General features: G+C 44.1%; 1 protein-coding gene across 4 annotated transcripts in view; it reads left to right on the top strand.

Moving 5' to 3' along the window:
* The window catches only part of PRPF4 (pre-mRNA processing factor 4), a 682,089-nt gene that overhangs the window by 296,161 nt on the left and 366,410 nt on the right, over positions 1-19,518 (top strand). For all 4 annotated transcript variants that reach the window (XM_030206511.1, XM_030206510.1, XM_030206512.1 and 1 more), the window contains exon 4: positions 10,809-10,896. In XM_030206511.1, coding sequence (XP_030062371.1) covers positions 10,809-10,896 — 88 coding nt within the window. The remainder of the gene's footprint in view (positions 1-10,808; positions 10,897-19,518) is intronic.

Below are 19,518 nucleotides of genomic sequence, written 5' to 3'. Positions count from 1 at the left end.
GATTTAAAATTTTATAAGAAATTGCTAAAGCAGATCATGCAACTAGAAACATTGCCCATGCTGCTGGGAGGAGACTTTAATATGACTTGGGATCCTATATTGGATAGATCACACCCTCCAACAGATATTAGACGGATAAGTACTAGGGGCTTGCCGGATTTTTGCACAACGCTTGACTTAATTGATGTCTGGCGGACCCTCCATCCACTAGACAAAGAATACACACACCAATCTAGAGCACATGGTTCCTCGTCTAGAATTGATTACTTGCTTGCGTCCAGTACATTAACAACCATCACAGAGGCACACATAGATCCTTGTGTTATCTCAGACCACTCGGTAGTAAGATTGAAATGGAATGGAGGTGGGGAAGAAGAAAAATTAAAAGGTTGGACGTTTCCGGATTATTTACTAAGAGACACACGATTTGGGGAATATTTACAAGCAAAGTGGGCCGAGTATAAACATTTTAATGAAGGCTCAGTTGAAGGAACCACTAACTATTGGGAAGCTGCGAAAGCAGTTTTGAGAGGCGAAATTATAAGTTATGTTACGCAATTTAAACGAACAAGAGATAGAGAAATTGTGAGGCTCGAAAAACAACTAAGTAAACTGAACAGACAGTATGGCCTGAACCCATGTAATCACATTAGACAAGAGATGATGGTATTGCAAACGGCACTGAACTCACTGTTACATGATAGAGAAGTGAAATCACAGGCCTACTATCGTTTCCAACTGTATAGACATGGGAACAAAGGAGGTAAATATTTAGCTCGACTCATTGCATCTAAAAACGCTTCTAGAAACATAACAACTATTAAAAGTGCAGAGGGGAAACTTCTACATACCAACCAAGAAATCAGGTTAGCCTTCCAAACATATTACCAGAATCTATATAAGGCATCAGACTCGGAGGGACTCCCGGGAGAGCTATACTTGAATAGTATTCAAACCCCGAAACTACAGAGTAGTGGTTGTAATCGCCTGAATGCCAAGATTGATGAGGATGAGGTCTCCTGGGCCATAGCTCAGAGCAAATCTGGTAAAGCTCCAGGCCCAGACGGATATAAAGCAGAATTTTATAAGTTGATGGGGGACTCGATTGTCCCTACCTTGGCCAAGCTGTTTAACGAATGGATAGAGAGGGGTAAGATGCCCGACCACTTAAACGTGGCCCGAATAGTAGTGTTTCCCAAGCCTAAACGAGACGATAAGCTGGTAACTTCTTATAGACCTATCTCCCTACTCAACCAAGAAGCAAAATTGTTTGCAAAAATTCTTGCAAATAGATTGGGCAGGGTACTGGCTCACCTTATTCATAAAGCGCAGGTGGGATTTGTACAAGGCAGATCAATCACCAAAAACTTGAGAAGCATTTTGACAGCCTTGGAAGGATTGGGTCACTCCAACGAACAAGCTTTAATGATTAGCTTTGATGCAGAAAAAGCGTTTGATAGAGTGGAGTGGCCCTTTCTATACTCGGTGCTAGAGAAATATGGATTTCACGGCAGTTTTGTGCAGGCGATCAAAGCTCTATACTGTTCACCCAGAGCACAAGTGCTGGTAAACGGTAATGTATCAGGGGAAATCCAGATTAGTAGGGGGACCAGGCAGGGGTGCCCTCTGTCGCCACTGCTCTTTGCGCTTCAATTAGACCCTCTAATTAGAGACATACACGGTTGTACAGCGATTCCTGGAGTTCAAATCAGAAATCAGGAATTCAAACTAGCAGCGTTCGCTGATGATCTATTAATGATAATAACGAAGCCGCAGGAGACGCTGGATAATCTCATAGAGATATTCCGAGAATATGGAGACTACTCGGGCTTCAAATTAAACATAGATAAGTCGGAAGCTCTTGCAATAAACTTAGACACCCAAAACCTGTGGCCGGGTGGACTCCCTTTGAAACGGGCGAATAAATATTTTACATATCTGGGTATTTTGTTGCCATCTAGACCGAGGGAGATATATAATCTAAATGTTATAAAACTATTAGAACAGACGTCACAACAACTGGACTCATGGGGCACCCTGACACTGTCTTTGACGGGGAGGATTTGTCTCATTAAAATGGTGATACTGCCGAGATGGCTCTATGTACTACAGACCCTGCCCATAGCGTTGCTGCAGAAAGACCTAAAACAATTGTATCGTTTAGTGTTCAGGTTTTGCTGGGCCAGGAAACGAGCTAAGATGCAGCAGAAATATATGCTGGGAGGATGGAGACAAGGGGGCTTGGGAATTCCCAACATTAAATATTACAATATGGCATGCCTCCTACGCCAGGTGAGAGATTGGATAGCTCAATCCCCGGTACACACTCCTCTTGAGATGGAAGAGGCGCTTTTTAGCCCATATCATTATATAACACTAGTACATTCACAGAAAAATGAGATTCCACACAGATTTAGACAGAACGTTCTGCTTATGCCCATAAGAGAAGCATGGAGATTTTTGGGGACATTACTAGGAGGGGACCCGAGAACAACTGAATTCCTAAGTATCAAGGGCAATCCGGCATTTGTGCCGGGGCTGGAGAATGGAACTTTTGATAGATGGGAACAACTAGGAGTGAGCTGCTTAGCAGATGTATTGGGAGAGAACGGAAATATAAAACCGCTGTCGCAGATGTTGGCACAGGGGGTGCAAGGATGGGGTGACAGATACGCGCACTGCCAACTTAAGCATTACATACAAACATTAAATAAAGAAGCACTGAAGGACAAACTAGGCAATAAAATACAGAATTTTTTTGATGAGATTTCTGAAAATGCTCCGTCTATATCTCACATACATCAGAAGCTATGGGGCTTGGCTCCTGGGAAGGAGCTGACCCAGCTTCGACAGAAATGGGAAAAGGATGTGGGGCGGGAATTGGAATCCTGGGATATTATTGCACAGATAAAAGATATCCCACGCATAATAGGAGGTGCAGATTATAGGGAATGTGCGTATAGGGTGCTTCATAGAGCTTATTTTACCCAAGTTCAATTACAGTGGGGGAAATAAGTATTTGATCCCTTGCTGATTTTGTAAGTTTGCCCACTGACAAAGACATGAGCAGCCCATAATTGAAGGGTAGGTTATTGGTAACAGTGAGAGATAGCACATCACAAATTAAATCCGGAAAATCACATTGTGGAAAGTATATGAATTTATTTGCATTCTGCAGAGGGAAATAAGTATTTAATCCCTCTGGCAAACAAGACCTAATACTTGGTGGCAAAACCCTTGTTGGCAAGCACAGCGGTCAGACGTCTTCTGTAGTTGATGATGAGGTTTGCACACATGTCAGGAGGAATTTTGGTCCACTCCTCTTTGCAGATCATCTCTAAATCATTAAGAGTTTTGGGCTGTCGCTTGGCAACTCGCAGCTTCAGCTCCCTCCATAAATTTTCAATGGGATTAAGGTCTGGTGACTGGCTAGGCCACTCCATGACCCTAATGTGCTTCTTCCTGAGCCACTCCTTTGTTGCCTTGGCTGTATGTTTTGGGTCATTGTCGTGCTGGAAGACCCAGCCACGACCCATTTTTAAGGCCCTGGCGGAGGGAAGGAGGTTGTCACTCAGAATTGTACGGTACATGGCCCCATCCATTCTCCCATTGATGCAGTGAAGTAGTCCTGTGCCCTTAGCAGAGAAACACCCCCAAAACATAACATTTCCACCTCCATGCTTGACAGTGGGGACGGTGTTCTTTGGGTCATAGGCAGCATTCTCTTCCTCCAAACACGGCGAGTTGAGTTCATGCCAAAGAGCTCAATTTTTGTCTCATCTGACCACAGCACCTTCTCCCAATCACTCTCGGCATCATCCAGGTGTTCACTGGCAAACTTCAGACGGGCCGTCACATGTGCCTTCCGGAGCAGGGGGACCTTGCGGGCACTGCAGGATTGCAATCCGTTATGTCGTAATGTGTTACCAATGGTTTTCGTGGTGACAGTGGTCCCAGCTGCCTTGAGATCATTGACAAGTTCCCCCCTTGTAGTTGTAGGCTGATTTCTAACCTTCCTCATGATCAAGGATACCCCACGAGGTGAGATTTTGCGTGGAGCCCCAGATCTTTGTCGATTGACAGTCATTTTGTACTTCTTCCATTTTCTTACTATGGCACCAACAGTTGTCTCCTTCTCGCCCAGCGTCTTACTGATGGTTTTGTAGCCCATTCCAGCCTTGTGCAGGTGTATGATCTTGTCCCTGACATCCTTAGACAGCTCCTTGCTCTTGGCCATTTTGTAGAGGTTAGAGTCTGACTGATTCACTGAGTCTGTGGACAGGTGTCTTTCATACAGGTGACCATTGCCGACAGCTGTCTGTCATGCAGGTAACGAGTTGATTTGGAGCATCTACCTGGTCTGTAGGGGCCAGATCTCTTACTGGTTGGTGGGGGATCAAATACTTATTTCCCTCTGCAGAATGCAAATAAATTCATATACTTTCCACAATGTGATTTTCCGGATTTAATTTGTGATGTGCTATCTCTCACTGTTACCAATAACCTACCCTTCAATTATGGGCTGCTCATGTCTTTGTCAGTGGGCAAACTTACAAAATCAGCAAGGGATCAAATACTTATTTCCCCCACTGTATATAAGTCTGGGGGTATTGAGACAACTCTTTGTTTGAAATGTAATAGATATGATAATACTATATATCATGCGCTTTGGGGATGTGTATTAATACAGCGCTACTGGAGACAAATAGCTAGCTTCCTTTCTTGTATACTGGGCAGAGGAGTAGAAATGAACCCACTGCAGTTAGTGCTAGATATGAAAGAGTCACAATCGAGACTGCACGCTGACAAAACAATATTATATCGAAAATTATGTCTTGTAGCGAAGAAATATATTATGCAATATTGGACTGCGGCCAATCCACCGAATTTCTGGCATTGGCGCAACCGGGTACATCAATTACTGGTATGGGAGGCAAAAGAGGCTAAAGGGCACTGCAAAAGGAAAATCCGATTTCTTAAAATATGGGGATGCTACTTAGATAAAATGACCCAGAAAGGACGAAGTCTCATTGTCAATACCTTATCATAGAATAATAGATAATAACTACAGTGTATGGTGTACAACATGGAATAATTGAGGGGGGGGGGGAATGGAGATAGGGATGAGGGGGAAGAGGGAGGGAGGAGGGGTAAGAGGGTGGGAGGGGGAGTAGGGAAAGGGGATCAAATTATCTTAAAGTTGTCAAATGTAAATGTTGTATTTAAATAGAGCAATAAGAGAGACAAATTGTGTATACACTATGCTTGAAGTTTATATTGTATTGCTTTGATTTTCCACAATAAAAAAGTTGAAATATAAAAGAGATTTGCAAGGCTGCGATGTGGTCATCAGTCCACACAATCACATCTCATTACTGCCTTCAGCAGGATTCCCGACGCGACAGTCGGTTTGGGCAGTCGGTGCTGCAGTATCTGTTCGGAGTTTAGAATCCTCCACCCCCCTAGGCCCATTTTATTCTGTTCCAGGCTGCACTCTCAGTCAGATGTTTCTTCGTAGGTCAATCTTTGTTATGTCCTCGCCGTTGCGAGGCCCAATTGACCTTCTTTTGTTGTTTTGAGTGAGCCTGGGGGCTAGGGATACCCCATCAGTGAGAACAAGCAGCCTGCTTGTCCTCGGAGAAATTGAAGATACTTATCTGTAGCAGGTATTCTCCGAGGACAGCAGGCTGATTGTTCTCACCAACCCGCCACCTCCCCTTTGGAGTTGTTGTTGTTGTCCTTATTTGCTTTTTGATATAAATGAGGCGGGAACGGATGCACGCGGGCGGGAAGATGGCCGCGCATGCGCAGTGCGTCTGTCCCGCGCTCCGGAAGCTGTCACAAAGTTTGTTGATTTTTGCTGGAAAAATCTCCGTTCCTGGGCTGCCGTGGACGCCGACCCATTAGTGAGAACAATCAGCCTGCTGTCCTCGGAGAATACCTGTTACAGGTAAGCATCTTCGCTGTCTCTGATTTCATGTTGCTTCTTGTATTATTTATAAGTACATAAGTAATGCCACACTGGGAAAAGACCAAGGGTCCATCGAGCCCAGCATCCTGTCCACGACAGCGGCCAATCCAGGCCAAGAGCACCTGGCGTGCTTCCCAAACGTACAAACATTCTATACATGTTATTCCTGGAATTGTGGATTTTTCCCAAGTCCATTTAGTAGTGGTTTATGGACTTGTTCTTTAGGAAACCATCTAACCCCTTTTTAAATTCTGCTAAGCTAACCTCCTTCACCACGTTCTCTGGCAACAAATTCCAGAGTTTAATTATGCGTTGGGTGAAGAAAAATTTTTTCTGATTTGTTTTAAATTTACTTTACTGTAGTTCAATCGCATGCCCCCTAGTCCTAGTATTTTTGGAAAGCGTGAACAGACGCTTCACATCCACCTGTTCCACTTCACTCATTATTTTATATACCTCTATCATGTCTCCCCTCAGCCGTCTCTTCTCCAAGCTGAAAAGCCCTAGCCTCCTTAGTCTTTCTTCATAGGGAAGTCGTCCCATCCGCGGTATCATTTTAGTCGCTCTTCGCTGCACCTTTTCCAATTCTACTATATCTTTCTTGAGATGCGGCGACCAGAATTGAACACAATACTCAAGGTGCGGTCGCACCATGGAGCGATACAACGGCATTATAACATCCTCACACCTGTTTTCCATACCTTTCCTAATAATACCCAACATTCTATTCGCTTTCCTAGTCGCAGCAGCACACTGAGCAGAAGGTTTCAGTGTATTATCGACGCCACCGCCCAGATCCCTTTCTTGGTGCTTAACTCCTAACGTGGAACCTTGCATGACGTAGCTATAATTCGGGTTCTTTTTTCCCACATGCATCACCTTGCACTTGCTCACATTAAACATCACCTGCCATTTAGCCGCCCAGTCTCCCAGTCTCGTAAGGTCCTTCTGTAATTTTTCACAAACCTGTTGTGAGTTAACGACTTTGAATAACTTGGTGTCATCAGCAAATTTTATTACCTCGCTAGTTACTCCCATCTCTAAATCATTTATAAATATATTAAAAAGCAACGGTTTTAGCACAGACCCCTGAGGAACTCCACTAACTACCCTTCTCCATTGTGAATACTGCCCATTTAACCCCACTCTCTGTTTCCTATCCTTCAACCAGTTTTTAATCCACAATAGGACATTTCCTCCTATCCCATGACCCTCCAATTTCCTCTGTAGCCTTTCATGAGGTACCTTGTCAAACGCCTTTTGAAAATCCAGATACACGATATCAACCGGCTCCCCTTTGTCCACATGTTTGTTTACTCCTTCAAACAATTGAAGTAAATTGGTCAGGCAAGATTTCCCCACACAAAAGCTGTGCTGACTTGGTCTCAGTAATCCATGTCCTTGGATGTGCTCTGTAATTTTGTTTTTGATAATAGCCTCTACCATTTCCCCAGCACCGACGTCAGACTCATCAGTCTATAATTTCCCGGATCTCCCCTGGAACCTTTTTTAAAAATTGGCGTTATATTGGGCACCCTCCAATCTTCCGGTACCATGCTCAATTTTAAGGGTAAATTGCACATCACTAACAGTGGTTCCGCAGGCTCATTTTTCATTTCTGTCAGTAGGCTAGGATGAATACCATCCGGTCCAGGAGATTTGCTACTCTTCAGTTTGTTGAACTGCCCCATTACATCCTCCAGGTTTACCGTGAAGTCAGTAAGTTTCTCCGACTCGTCCGCTTGAAATACCATTTCCGACACCGGTATCCCACCCAAATCTTCCTCAGTGAAGACCGAAGCTACTACTACTACTACTATTTAGCATTTCTATAGCGCTACAAGGCTTACGCAGCGCTACAAGGCGTACGCTACGTCTTTATCTTCCTTGATCGCCTCTTTTACCACTCTGTCATCCAGCGTCCCAACCGATTCTTTTGCTGGCTTCCTGCTTTTTAATATACCAAAACAAATTTTTGCTATGTTTTTTTACCTCTAATGCTATTTTTTTTTTTTTGTAATCCCTCTTGGCCTTCTTTATCTGCGCCTTGCATTTGCTTTGACACTCCTTATGCTGCTTCTTGCTATTTTCAGACGGTTCCTTCTTTCATTTTCTGAAGGCGTTTCTTTTAGCCCTAATAGCTTCGTTCACCTCACTTTTCAACCACACGTGTTTTGGACTTCCGACTTTCTTTTCTAATTTGCGGAATATGTTTGGCCTGGGCCTCGAAGATGGTATTTTTGAACAGCGTCCACGCCTGTTGTACAGTTTTTACTCTCTCAGTTGCCCCCCTAAGTTTTTTTTTCACCGTTCTTCTCATTTTATCATAGTCTCCTTTTTTTAAAGTTAAACGCTAACGTATTTGACTTCCTGTGTATAGTTACTTCAAAGTTGATATCAAAACTGATCATATTATGATCTCTGTTATCAAGCGGCCCCAGTACCATAACGTACTTCACCAAATCATGCGCTCCACTAAGGACCAAGTCTAGAATTTTTCCTTCTCTCGTCGGCTCCTGCACCAGCTGCTCCATAAAGCTGTCCTTGATTTCATCAAGGAATTGTACATCTCTTGCGTGTCCTGATGTTACATTTACCCAGTCTATATTTGGATAATTGAAGTCACCCATTATTATCACATTGCCCATTTTGTTTGTGTCTCTGATTTCTTTTATCATTTCTGCGTCTACCTGCTCATCCTGGCGAGGTGGACGGTAGTACACTCCTATCACCGTCCTTTTCCATTTTATACATGGAATTTCAACCCACAATGATTCAAAGGTGTGATTTGTGTCCTGCTGAATTTGTAATCTATCTGAGTCAAGGCTCTCGTTAATATACAATGCTACCCCTCCACCAGTGGTCCACCCTATCACTACGATATACTTTGTACCCCGGTATGACAGTGTCCCATTGGTTATCCTCCTTCCACCAGGTCTCAGTAATGCCTATTATATCCAGTTTTTCATTTAGTGGAGTGGAGGAGTGGCCTAGTGGTTAGGGTGGTGGACTTTGGTCCTGGGGAACTGAGGAACTGAGTTCGATTCCCGGCACAGGCAGCTCCTTGTGACTCTGGGCAAGTCACTTAACCCTCCATTGCCTGCCGCATTGAGCCTGCCATGAGTGGGAAAGCGTGGGGTACAAATGTAACAAAATAAATTCCAACCCTCCCATCTTATTTCTTAGACTCCTAGCATTTGCATATAGACATTTCAGAATATGTTTGTTGTTCCTATTTGCATGATGCTTAGTACTTGACACTATTGATTTGCCATCTTTTGTCTGATCTTTAGTTGTATTTAAGGGCACCTGGCCTACCACGGTCTGTTGTGCAACCTCACTATCCAGAAACCCTATCTTCCCTGTTTGTGAGGTATCCTTACAAGATTACCTTATCCCGAACCATGCGCTTTTGAGCGACTGTCGGCCTTCCCCCCATTTCTAGTTTAAAAGCTGCTCTATCTTTTTAAATGCCGACGCCAGCAGCCTGGTCCCACCCTGGTTAAGGTGGAGCCCATCCTTTCAGAATAGGCTCCCCCTTCCCCAGAATGTTGCCCAGTTCCTAACAAATCTAAAACCCTCCTCCCTGCACTATGGTCTCATCCACGCATTGAGACTCCGGAGCTCTGCCTGTCTCTTTGGCCCTGCGTGTGGAACAGGTAGCATTTCAGAAAATGCCACCCTAGAGGATCTGGATTTGAGCTTTCTACCTAAGAGCCTAAATTTGGCTTCCAGAACCTCTCTCCCAAATTTTCCTATGTCATTGGTACTCACATGTACCAAGACAGCCGACTCCTCCCCAGCACTATCTAAAATCCTATCTGGGTGACGTGAGGTCCGCCACCTTTGCACCAGGCAGGCAAGTCACCAAGCGATCCTCACGCCCACCAGCCACCCAGCTATCTATATGCCTAATGATCGAATCACCAACTACAACGGCTGTCCTAACCTTTCCCTCCCAGGCAGCACTTGGAGACATATCCTCAGTGCGAGAAGATAGTACATCCCCTGGTGGGCAGGTCCTGGCTACAGGAGTACTTCCTACTTCACCAGGGTGATGCTCTCCTTCTAGGAGACCTACCTCCTCCAAGGTAGCCCAAGGGCTACCAGACTGGAGGTGGGACTTATCTACAACATCCCTGTAGGTCTCCTCTATGTACCTCTCTGTCTCCCTCAGCTCCACCAAGTCTGCTACTGTAGCCTGAAGAGAACGGACACGTTCTCTAAGAGCTAGGAGTTCTTTGCATCGGGCACACACATATGACATCTCACCAGCTGGGAGATAATCATACATGTGACACTCAATGCAAAAGACTGGATAGCACCCCTCTCGCTGCTGGACTGCTGACTCCATCTTAGTGGTTTTTCAGTTTTTCAAAATTTAAAACTTGCTACAGTATTAAGTATATTAGCCTAATTTAAAAGTGTCTTTCAGTTTATATAGTATATTGTATGATTTATTTAGTGTTAAAGCTCAATGTCCATTATTCATATTTGGCCAAATAATATTTTTTCATTATTCATATTTGGCTGAATAGTACAATATGCTATTTGGTACAGCTCTACTCTATACCCAAACCATCACCTCAGTCCTCACCAAAATCCAGAGCTCATAAAAAGGTCTTTAATGCCTACTTGAAGCAGGGATGATTTGGTCTTCTCATAGGTGGCGGGGGAGTGAGTTCTAGTCCAGGGGATCATAAAATTGTTGAAATCCTTTCCTGTTTCAAGCTTTTATTTAAATTTAATTTCTTCTGCTTTATTCACTTAAAAATATTTGATTGAACATATACAAAAAGATATTTCAAGTAACTGCTTGTATTTTGGTGTGTTACAGATTAAGAAATGTTCTTTCTGTGGTTGGTGCAGATGCATTAAAAAAGACAAAGAAGGATGATGAGAAAAGCAAAAAATCCAAAGAGGAGGTAAAATATGTCCACATAATTTAAAACATAATTGCAGTGTTTGTGCTCTGGAAAGCCTGAAGCCATCCTTTCAGTTTGAATCTTCCAGGCCCAGTTTGCATGGTGCTACGCTGATGTGAAAAAGATCCCCCCACCCTTTCCTGATTTCCTCTATTATGTCACACTAAATGGTTTCTGATCGTTTTTTTTTTTTTTTTTTTAGATTTATATAAGTCTTTATTAAGCATTGTTAAGACAGAGCAGACCATGCACAACTCAGCACATTTCAAAGAATAACAAGTTTGCATAAAATATGACAAATTACATTACAATAAAAGGCACAAGAAACAACAACACCATTCCAGTGACAAATTATACTTCAGGATTTGTCATTTTGAATTATATCTCCCATGCCCTACTACCCCCCCTCCTCCACCCCCCTCCCCAACTTCCCCTTCCACCCCACCCTTTCATCCAAATCAATCAACTTTTTATCCAGAACAAGCATTCAAGAAAGGTCTCCACACCGTATCCCATTTAGGCAGGGTTATCCTTATTGATCCTGTCTGTTTGACCTGATTTAGATTGTAAGCTCTTTTGAGCAGGGACCGTCTGTCTTCATGTTCAGTTTTAAAGCGCTGCGTACGACTGGTAGCTTTATAGAAGTGATTTATAGTAGTAGTAGTAGCTGCCGTCAATCGCTCTATCTCACATATATAGTGCACCTTTGTAATCCAACTCACCAATGAGGGAACCAACGGCGATTTCCAACTCCTTGCCAAATTTATGCGTGCTGCATGGAGAATCCCTCTTACCAAAAACCACTGATTACCCGTTAAGCCTTCGGGCCTCTGCCCCAATAAGAAGATTAAAGAATGCCACTGCACAAACCTGCCCAACCAAACCTGAAGGCGAGCTCGAACTCCTTTCCAATAGGCAATAGCCTTAGGGCAAGACCACCAAATATGGCTCATGGTGTCAACTCCTCCACAATTTCTCCAACAACCTTCAGATACTCTAACAAACATATGGTGCAGACGTACCAGGGTAAGATATCACCTATAGAAAACTTTGATGGCATTTTCCTTCACAGCCACCGCTATGGAAGACTTTAAAATCCCCTTCTCCAGTTTCAACCAATCAACATCTGATAAAGTAAAGTTCAACTCTTGTTCCCACCTTCTACGATGAAGTTGGGAAGGCTTAAGTCGTGTCACCAGGTACCCATATAAAAAGGTTATCATCCCTCGTGTACTCCGAGAGTCCACACATAACTCCTCCAGGGGATGAACCTCTCGCTGCCGACATCCTACATAGGCGGGCCCTCTCAAGAAATGTGTCAATTGCACATAAGCATACTTATCACAGGATTGAAGCCCATAATCTGCCATCAATGTCTCAAAGGAAACTAAGCCCTCTCCTATATGCAGCTGTCCCAACATATCCAATCCCGAAGCCGCCCATCTACTAAAAGTAGCATTCCCCACCCCCGGACCAAACAGAGGGTTATCAACAATCGGAGCCAATCCAGACACTGGAGGTTGGCGCTCCGGAAACATAAGATCCCAGTAATAAAAAGTGGCCTGCACCATAGGCGGATAATCGGTCAACCTGTCCCCTATATTTAACCGGAAGCCACATTAAATGTCCCAACTTATGGGAACCCACCAGATCTTGTTCAGTATGTACCCACAGCTTATGATCTTCCCTTCGAAACCACTCAACAGCCGATCTAGCCTGCGCAGCACAATAATACCAAAACAGGTTGGGTACCCCCAAATCCCCAGCCAGCTTACTCTTATACAAAAAAGCTCTCGGCAAATGCGGTCGTTTCTGATGCCAAATAAAATGAAACAAGCTATCCTGTAAGCTAGATAAAAATGCCCTGGACACACGTAAGGGAAGCACCTGAAATAAGTACAGCAAACGAGGCAAAATATTCATTTTAAGAGCAGCTATCCGCCCTAGCCAGGAGAGACCCATCGAATTCCATCTATCTAAATCCCTCAGCACCTCCTTCTGAAGAACCGGGTAGTTAACAGCAAACAATTTTGATAAATTTCCTGGAATCTGTACTCCTAAATATCGAATGTCCCGAGCCGTCCACTTAAAGGCAAAGGATGTCCTCAGCGCCTCCATCTGCTCCGGCGACATCCCCACAGGCAGACCAATGGATTTACTCGCGTTTAGTTTATACCCAGACACCCTTGAGTACGCCTCTATTTCTTTCATTAAGTTTGGAAGAGAAACCACCGGATTAGTTAATGATAAGAGCACATCGTCTGCAAATAAAGCGATTTTATAATCCTGTGCCCTCACTCGCACTCCAGTGATGTCAACATTCTCCCGAATAGCAATCACCAAGGGCCCCATCGCCAAAGGTAACAGCAGAGGCGACAACGGACATCCCTGCCGAGTACCACAGCCCAAGTAAAACATCCCTGAATTCCCACCATTTACTCTCACACAAGCCTGTGGCAAGGTGTACAACGCCTGAATCCAGGTTCTGTAATACGGGCCGATTCCCACTCCGTTCAAGACCTTATCTAGCTATCCCCAGTGAACTCAGTCGAAGGCCTTTTCAGCGTCCAAACCCAATAACACCACTGGCCAGGCCCTCGACTGAGCTGCATAGAGTAAGTCCAGAGTTCTACGGATATTATCCAGAGCCTGTCTGTTTGCTACAAAGCCAACCTGATCTGGATGTACCAGACTGGGCAGCATCACACCCAAGTGATTCGCCAACACCTTTGCCAAGATTTTAATATCAGTGTTGAGTATAGAAATGGGGCGATAAGATGCACACTCAGTGGTGTCTTTGTCTGGTTTTGGAATCACTGCCACCCAGGCCTCCATCATAGACTTCGGAAAAGGCGCACCTTCCCTTACGGAGTTAATAACCAACGTCAAATAGGGCGCCAGCTCCCCCACAAAGGTCTTAAAAAAACTCATGATTAAATCCGTCTAATCCCGCCACCTTCCCCGTCGGCAGTGCTTTAATAACCTGGCTCACCTCCTTCACAGTCATTGGTGCTTCCAAGTCTCTCTTCTGTGATTCAGATAACACCAACATACCCAGATCTGCCAGATATTGGTCAATTGCTTCAGTCTGTACAGCAGCATCCTCCTTGTATAGTTTCTCATAAAAATGGGCAAAACGCTCCCTAATCCGATCTGAGGTGTATATCATAGTTCCCCTTTCATCCTTCACTCTCAAAATATGTCTATTCGCCCTCATCTTTCTTAACTTGGGGGCCAGCAGCCTACCAGGCTTATTAGTACATTCATAGTGTACTTGTCGCAAACGAGCATTCACAAATTGCAAACTCTCATCATGCAATGCTGCCAGCTCCAGTCGCGTCGCCTGTAGCTTCCGGAAATCAGACACAGAACCGAAGGCCCTATATCTCTTCTCCAGAGCACCCAAACGCTCCATACACTGAGCCAGTCACACTTTGTGGGAGACTTTTGATGCAGAAACAATGGGAATAGAGCGAGCTCATAGAGCTTTGGGTAAACCTAAGGATAACAAGCCGAGAGATATTGTTTTGCGCTTTTCAACTTAGATCGCTGACTAGCACATTTAATAAAATACCCTCTAGACACTGCTTTAAATACATCCCACACTGTACCTAAATCTGGTCCAGACTCCATATTGAGATCAAAGTACTCCTTCAATACAGAGCGAAAGTTAGCAACAACCTCCAGGTCCTGTAATAAACTGTTCTTAAAAGTCCACCTGCGGTCTCTCATCTCCTCCCTCAAGAAAGGAATTATTGCCCAGACCGGTGCATGATCTGAGATGGTAGTATGTCCTATAAATGAATCGCCTCCCCCATCTGACAGGCCTTTATAAAAAAAAAACGTAGTCCAACTGGGAGTGGGAGAAATGTACTTGTGAATTAAATGTGTAGTCCCTTCTCCCTGAATGTCCTAATCTCCATACATCATAAAGTCCCATAGCCTCTACAAAATTCCCCAGTGCTTTAGAAATTCTATAATCGTTGGAGGAGGGAATAGCAGACTGGTCCAACCTGGGTTACATGGTAGCATTAAAATCTCCAGCCACTAGCACCTTACCTCGGGCAAAGTTCTGCAACTCTTTCTGAAGGTGCATAAAAAATCGCTCCTGCCTCTCATTAGGGGCGTAAACGCTTGCCAAGGTATACTCTTCCCTCTCCAACATAACATGTATGAAAAGATAACGACACTCAGAATCCCTCTTGGAGTGCAGAAGCTGAATCTGGACATTCTTATGGAACATAATAGCCACTCCCCTCTTCTTGGCACCCTTAGCATCGGAAGCATAAAATATCTGCGGGTACTGCGGGGATGACAACAGGCCCTCATGTTTTTTGTGAAAATGAGTTTCTCGCAAAAATACCACATGAGGGCGTATCAGCTGTAATTCATTAAGTAATGTATGCCATTTAAATGGAGTATTTAAACCTTTTACATTATATGTGAGAACTTTAAAATCAACCATCTACCTCACAGTATCTAGAACACTTAATGGATGAAAGGACCGTACCCTACCCCACTCCCCACATTCCCTAAATCTCCCATATCTCCTCCCCCCCAAGCCCCACCCTGATATCTCCCCATTCCCTCGCTTCCCCCTCCCCCCTCTCAACCCCCCACCAAACAGCGCAATAAGCCACTGAATGGGACAACAGAGGAACAATGACCCAGGAGCCAAATTGATACCTTTCAATCCCCCCACCCACCTCCCCCTCCCCACCTTCATTTTTCACATTCACATTATCCTTCCCCTTTCTCACACCTTCCAATATAAGCAGCCAGATTGATTCAAACAAATGTAAAGTTTCAGACAACAGTACAATATGCATAATAATACCAGCCTATCAGTGATCAAACCAGTTCAGACTACCAATCTTAAGTCTGAATTCCATGTCGTTTCGTTGCCTTTTCCACTCTCTTCCACTTCTGAAGCCGGTCTTTGGTAGAGGAGGCCAGCCCCAATGGCATGTATTCCGTGGGGGTTAATCCAGCCTCTTGTAGACTTTTCCACGCGGCTTCCACAGATCGACAACGGTGCTGCTCCCCTTTGAGTTCAAAACATATTGCAAAGGGGAAAGCCCAGCGATAAGCTAGTTTTTCTTTTAACAAAATCTCAAGAACTGGTTTCATAGCCGTCTCTGACTTAAGGTAAACAAGGAAAGATCTTGAAATATGGAGACACGGGCGTCATTGTACTTTAACACGGGATTCTGACGAGCCTTCTGCCACAGTTGGTCCTTGCACGCATAAGTTGAAAAGCGCACAACAATATCTCTCGGCTTGTTATCCTTAGGTTTACCCAAAGCTCTATGAGCTCGCTCTATTCCCATTGTTTCTGCATCAAAAGTCTCTCCCATGAGCTGCACACACAAGGCACGTACTACCGCCGGGATGTTCTCCATGCCGCCATTTTCAGGGATGCCCCGAAATCTAAAGTTGTGCCGACGATCCCGATTCTCGAGGTCGTCCAATTTATACTGCAGATCTTCAGCACGTTCATCTAGCTTAGCCATGCGTGATTCAATTGCTTCGTTCTTTTCCGCCTGCTCGTCTGCCCTTTCTTCGAGCACTTCCACCCTGCCTGCCACCAAGTTCCTGCATGTCCACGCTGAGTGCATCCACGTGCTCCAGGATTTTGTTTTTGGAAGCCCGTATTTCCGCGCGTATTACCTCTAGGCACTTTAAGTCCTGCGGGAAACTAGGCTTAGTGGCACGATCGCCCCACTCCTTATGGGATGAGCCCGAATCCAACTCTGATGATTCCCGCGCCCCAGGAGAAGCATGGCGCGATGGGCCCCTCACAGATTTTCTCACTGTCGCCTGCTCACTCTCCCGCAGTGGTGCTGAGCTTTTCTTACTCATCCTGCACCCAGATCGCCTGTCGGATCGCTGAGCGTCGTTTAAAGTTGTTTCTGAAGGATAATACAACAATTGGTGCTGTAAAAAGGTAGGGAAGCGCGGGAACTAAGAGACTAAGCGGCCGTTCAGCTCCATGACGTCGGTTTCTGATCTTTAAACAAAATGTAATATTAGACAAAAGAAATATGAGTAAATATATTAGAAAGTTTTTAAATTACTTTGTTTATTTAAGGCACATGGTTATCTAATACTTATATCACTTGTGAAAAAGTGACTGATTGCACCACCTTAAGCAGCAATAATTGTAGCCGAACACTCAGTCTTTCACATCACTGTTGAGGAACCTTAGCTCTCTCTTCTTTGCAGAACTGTTTTAATTCAGACACAATCTTAGCTTTTCATGCATGAACTGTTAATTTCAGGTCCTGGTACAGCACCTCTGTTGGGTTGAAGTCAGGACTTTCATAAGGCAAGTCCAAAACTTCAATTTTGTTTCTCCTCAGCCATTCAGATGTAGACATGCTGTTGTGTTTTTTGGATCATTGTCTTGCTCCATAAGCCAGCTCTAGCTCATGGACCGATGACTGGACATTCTCCTTAAGAATTTTCTGATATAGTGCAGAATTCACGGTTCCTTCAGTAATGGCAAGTGTTCCAGGTCCTGAAGCAGCAATGTATATCCATACCATCACACTACCACCAACATGTTTGACTGTTGGTATGATCTTACTGTACAATGTCATATTTGCTTTATGCCAAACATAACGGGGCCTGTGTTGTCTAAAAAGTGCCACTTTTGATTTGTTTGTCCATAGAACATTATCCCAAAAGGCTTGGGGATCATCCAGGTGTATCTTTGCAAATGTGAGAGAAGCATTGATATTATTGAAGAATAGCAACAATTTCTGCCCTGCTTCTTTTCCATGAATCCCATTTTTGCCCAGTCATGACTTTAGTGAAAGCTATAGAGCAGTGGTTCTCAAACTTGGTCCTGGAGGCACCCCAGCCAGTCAAGCTTTTTAGGATATGCATGAGAAAGATTTGTATGGACGGCCTCTAGTCTCGCGAGGCTGCCGCTTGAACTCTCAGCAGCCATTGTCAAGCAGCACTGGAAGCAAGACAGGTCTGCAGCCGCACCAGGCAGGATAGAAGGGGCTCTTTCCTGCTCCGAAGAGGCCACTAGACCACTAGGGCACAATAATAAGATTAAAGGAGGGGAGGGGAAGATAGGACACCCTGAGGCCTGTCCACTCGCCAGCCTGTCCGTTCGTCTGCAAACCCGGACAAACGGGCAGGCTGGCAAAGCCTGCCTGGATCCCCCGTGGTGTCCTCAAAAAGAGGACATGTTCAGGTAAAATCAGACATGGTAACCCTGCCTGGGAAGATTCACCATTGTTCCAAGTCTTCTTCATTTGGAGATAATGATTCTCTCTGTGGTTCAGTGGAGTTCCAGAACTCTAGAAATGACGCAGAAATGTATCAGTCTGGAAAGTGTTACAACTTTTTTTTTCTCATCTCTTCTGGAATTTTCTTTGATTATGGCAGAGAGTTCTTAAGGAAATTTTGTGGTAATTACTTCACGCTCATGGTATATAGTGAGGTTTAGATTCAACAAGGCTGACTGTAATGAATCCTGGCTGTGTTCAATCAGCTGAATCTAATTATCAGTCAAATTTGGTCAGTTGATTGGTTGCGTAACTAAAGAGGCAGTTACTTTTTCACATGGGTGATATAGGTGTTCAAGAAATTTGAGGCCCTTTTACTAAGGCAAAAAGTGGCCTTAGTGTGCCCTTGCACAGGTTTTTTTTTTCCCAATGCACTAAGGCCATTTTTGCTGCAGTGGTAAAATGGCCAGTTTTCCATTTTTGTTTTATTAATGACCATGTGCTAATGTTCAAGAAAACAGACAGGCAGTCTGCAAGATCTAATGTGGCACAAACAAGAAGCAAATCAACACAGACATGTCCTTAAATCACTTTTAATACAACATTAAGAGGCCCAGGAGGTCATGTGATTCAATGAGCAAAGCAGGCTGTGTTTAGCTTGAGCTGCTCTTTTTTTTCTTTGAAACAACATCTCAAATTTGTACCTAATATTGCTGAACGACTCTGCACACTTTAAGGACAAATATTTGGATCAAGGAGTAGGCCTAATGGAGATGAAGAAGCAGAAAAAGCACAGGGACAGAGGAAAAGGTTGGAGGACAAGATGGCGGAGCTTGCTACTGGGGTAAAAAGGCAATCGGTCCACAATATCCACCATGGAACAAAAGGACAAAGAGTAGACCTTGCTGAAGAAAATGTAGTCTTTATTAATGCTCCCAGGATACACTTTCAAATGCCCAAGATGACCAAACTATATCCACTGAAACAGTGCACCAGCATTACAATTTAAAACTTAGAAGGTAAAATAGAGATTTAAAAAAAAAAAAACAAAAACAATGAAATCACAGAGAAAAGCTTACCTAGTTGTTGCAAATCTAATTGACTTTCTTAATTAACTTTTATTCATTTACCCTCTGGTTTGTGTAAGGATTGTTTGTTTATCTAAGTGTGACCAGCTTGAACATTTTACTGATTGGGTTTTATGTTATTTATTGTAGTACTAGCTGTTAAGCCCGTAAAAATGGGCGAGTATTGCAGCCCTCCTCTCTCCCCTGGCCTCACCCCGTCCACCAATCCTCCCCCCCATATCCAGCGACCCTCCTCTTTCACTTGGCCTCCCCCCCTCCCCCCATGTCCAGCAACCCTCCTCTGTGCCCTG

The sequence above is a fragment of the Microcaecilia unicolor genome, chromosome 6 (genome assembly GCF_901765095.1).
Source record: "Microcaecilia unicolor chromosome 6, aMicUni1.1, whole genome shotgun sequence".
NCBI classification, from domain to species: Eukaryota; Metazoa; Chordata; class Amphibia; order Gymnophiona; family Siphonopidae; genus Microcaecilia; species Microcaecilia unicolor.
Note: the sequence above shows the minus strand (reverse complement) of the source record. Positions and strands in the feature narration are given on the sequence as shown.